Consider the following 2,614-nt stretch of genomic DNA (forward strand, 5'->3'; position numbering starts at 1 on the left):
TCCACCCCCAGGAACTAATTTCCGGTGTGAACGCGATCTGTACTTAGTTCATGATAACTAAAGAGTTCTCAGGAACATTTGTGGGAAAAGTACTTGGTGTGAACGCGCCTATAGTGACCGTCATTTTCCTGAAAGCCTTGTTAATTTTAAGATTTGACAATCCTAGTTCTTTGTTAACAATTTATTTTACTTGAAGAGGGGACATATCTAAATTGTTTGGTGGAATTGGGGAAGACGTGTGTACAACAGATTTAAGGGGACAAATGTGAGACAAATTCAAATACACAGTTTCTTTACTCATATTATTCATGTTTTATGGTGGAGAACTATATATGTGGTTAATGCCATAAGCAAAGACAGGTTAGTGGAATATTCAAGTTAAGCTTGAACATCATGTTGCTTTGTATAAACTAATTAACAAGCTGAGTTATTTTTAAGATGTATTTTTGTGTCAGATTTTCACAAGTTTGCTCAAGTATTTTTCTTCAATGACATGTGTTTTAATGTTATAGAACTGTAGTGAGTTTGTTTGTTGTTTTTCTTTTTGGTCTATATGTTGTTCCGTAACTAAGAAACATCTTTCCAAATGGAATATTGTTAATATTTTTCAATCTACCTCAAAACAATACTCATAATCAAATGTGTTTTAGCTGCCTCTAACAACCATAAAGGGCCTTAACCCTAACCAATCATGGGATAAGAGCCATGATCGGTCATAAAAGGCGAATCCTTTATGCTCAACTCCAGCAGTTGCAGGTAAATATTTTAGGACGAGGAGATTACAACTGGGAAAGCTGAAAAACATAACTTAACAAAGGAGATGTTACGGTACGTGTTATGGTAATGGTGAAACCTGAAGTGAATACCCATGGTGCAATGCTCCAGTGATGTTTTTTAGTCTGCTTCTTTCTAAAACAAACATACAGAAAAGAAAAGAGACAATGAAAACATGTTTGATGTATTTGTTTATTAGTTGGAATTTTGTTTGTAGCACCCATCTTTGTCTACCAGTAGTTGTTCTTTTCTTTTTGTCATTTTTTAATAACAAAACGGGCAGTGTTTTTCTGGTGAGAAGCCAGAGAGGGTTCACATCCGCATCTCTCTTTCTCATCCCTGCCAATAAGAACATGATATTTCTAGGCATGGTTCTTTTAACATACCATACATATGACACTCTACAGTTGAGTCGTTCTTCTTGTGCACTATGTATTCACAAGCCTTCAAGTCTAAAACTGACTCACAGTCGTCAGGAACAGTGGGGGTAGCATACCTGCAAACACACAGTTAAAAGTAGAATATGTGAGTGAAATTGTCAAATAAAAATACTCCCCATTTAACAAATCGAAGTGTATTTATCTGTGTACTTACAAAATATATATACATATATAAATATACGTAACTACAAAAGTCAAATATAAATGCTATCCAATAAAGAATCTGAAATAATTTGGCATGTGTACTTACACAGGGCAACACGAATTGCAAGTACAGTCAATACATTTACTGTTTCTCCATCTAGATCCAACTGGATGCCAGGTCTTATCTGCGTTGTCCTGACAATGTGTGATTCCTATTTGTGGACGGAAGAAGTGGTCAATATTGTATAAAAATATGTGTATTTATTATAAATACTCTGAGTATGTGTGTGTGTTTTTCCTTACTTTCACGTGGTTCCACGTACGGCATCAGACAACTATCTGATAGCGACACCAAAGCACATAGCAGTGAAGCCAGAGCCAGACATTTCTTCACACAGAAAAAAAACAGAGAACATTTGATAAAAACAAACATGTAAACTGCAGTCATTTTGACAACCACGATTTGAGCCAAAAATGATTCATTAATAACTATTCATCACTTCTATTTACTAGTAAACAACCAATTTTTACCAACTACATTCACTTCCATGAAAAAGGCTATATGTTATCTTTTAAGGCACACAAACACCTACCGACAAACAGAATTTTACTCTGAAATCAACTCACCATGGTGGCAGTCAAACTTGTCCCGTTTGAATAGTGTTCAGGAGAGATGTTAAAAACTAAACCTTATTTTGAATGCACGGCTGTGACTATTATAACGTGTGTCTGCAGGGACCTTTGGAATTAAATAAGAGTAGGATGGTCGACTTACTGGAAGAGAATACCTCTGACTGTATTTGTTTTAACCAAGCAAATAAAAAATACTAGAACATACGGAGTGAAGGTATTAAATAACCTAGTTCAGGTTACATTTGCTATTCGTCAAAAAAATCCCATTATTTGTCTACTTATACATGACATTTTAGGACAAACATATCCAAATCTAAATTCACAAGCTGATGATGATGTTGTTTTCATTTCTGATTGGGGTGATGTTGTTTTTCTTTAAAGCTCACCTATTATGCTATATTTGAACAATATATTATAGGGCTCTATGAAACCTGATGTACTTATATGATTCTGTTTTCTTAAAGGTTGTATCTTCCTGGTCGAATGCACTTATTGTAAGTCGCTTTGGATAAAAGCGTCAGCTAAATGCAATGTAATGTAATAATGTAATGGCCATATCTATACAAAACATGTCTCTGAAGTGTTTTGCCCAAAATACAAAACAGATCACCCATTGTAGCATG

At 34.9% G+C, this 2,614-nt stretch overlaps 1 protein-coding gene across 1 annotated transcript; it reads right to left on the minus strand.

The window, feature by feature from the left end:
• Positions 1-1,003: 1,003 nt before the first annotated feature.
• LOC104956362 (beta-microseminoprotein J1-like) lies at positions 1,004-2,032 on the minus strand. Its single transcript, XM_010783844.1, has 4 exons — positions 1,986-2,032; positions 1,662-1,746; positions 1,465-1,570; positions 1,004-1,270 (listed from the first exon to the last, which is right to left on the minus strand). The coding sequence occupies exons 1-4, from the start codon at positions 1,986-1,988 to the stop codon at positions 1,108-1,110; spliced, it is 357 nt and encodes a 118-aa protein (XP_010782146.1). The 5' UTR covers positions 1,989-2,032; the 3' UTR covers positions 1,004-1,107.
• Positions 2,033-2,614: the final 582 nt, after the last annotated feature.

This window comes from Notothenia coriiceps, unplaced genomic scaffold, assembly GCF_000735185.1.
Source record: "Notothenia coriiceps isolate Sejong01 unplaced genomic scaffold, NC01 NC01_scaffold00025887, whole genome shotgun sequence".
Classification (NCBI taxonomy): Eukaryota; Metazoa; Chordata; class Actinopteri; order Perciformes; family Nototheniidae; genus Notothenia; species Notothenia coriiceps.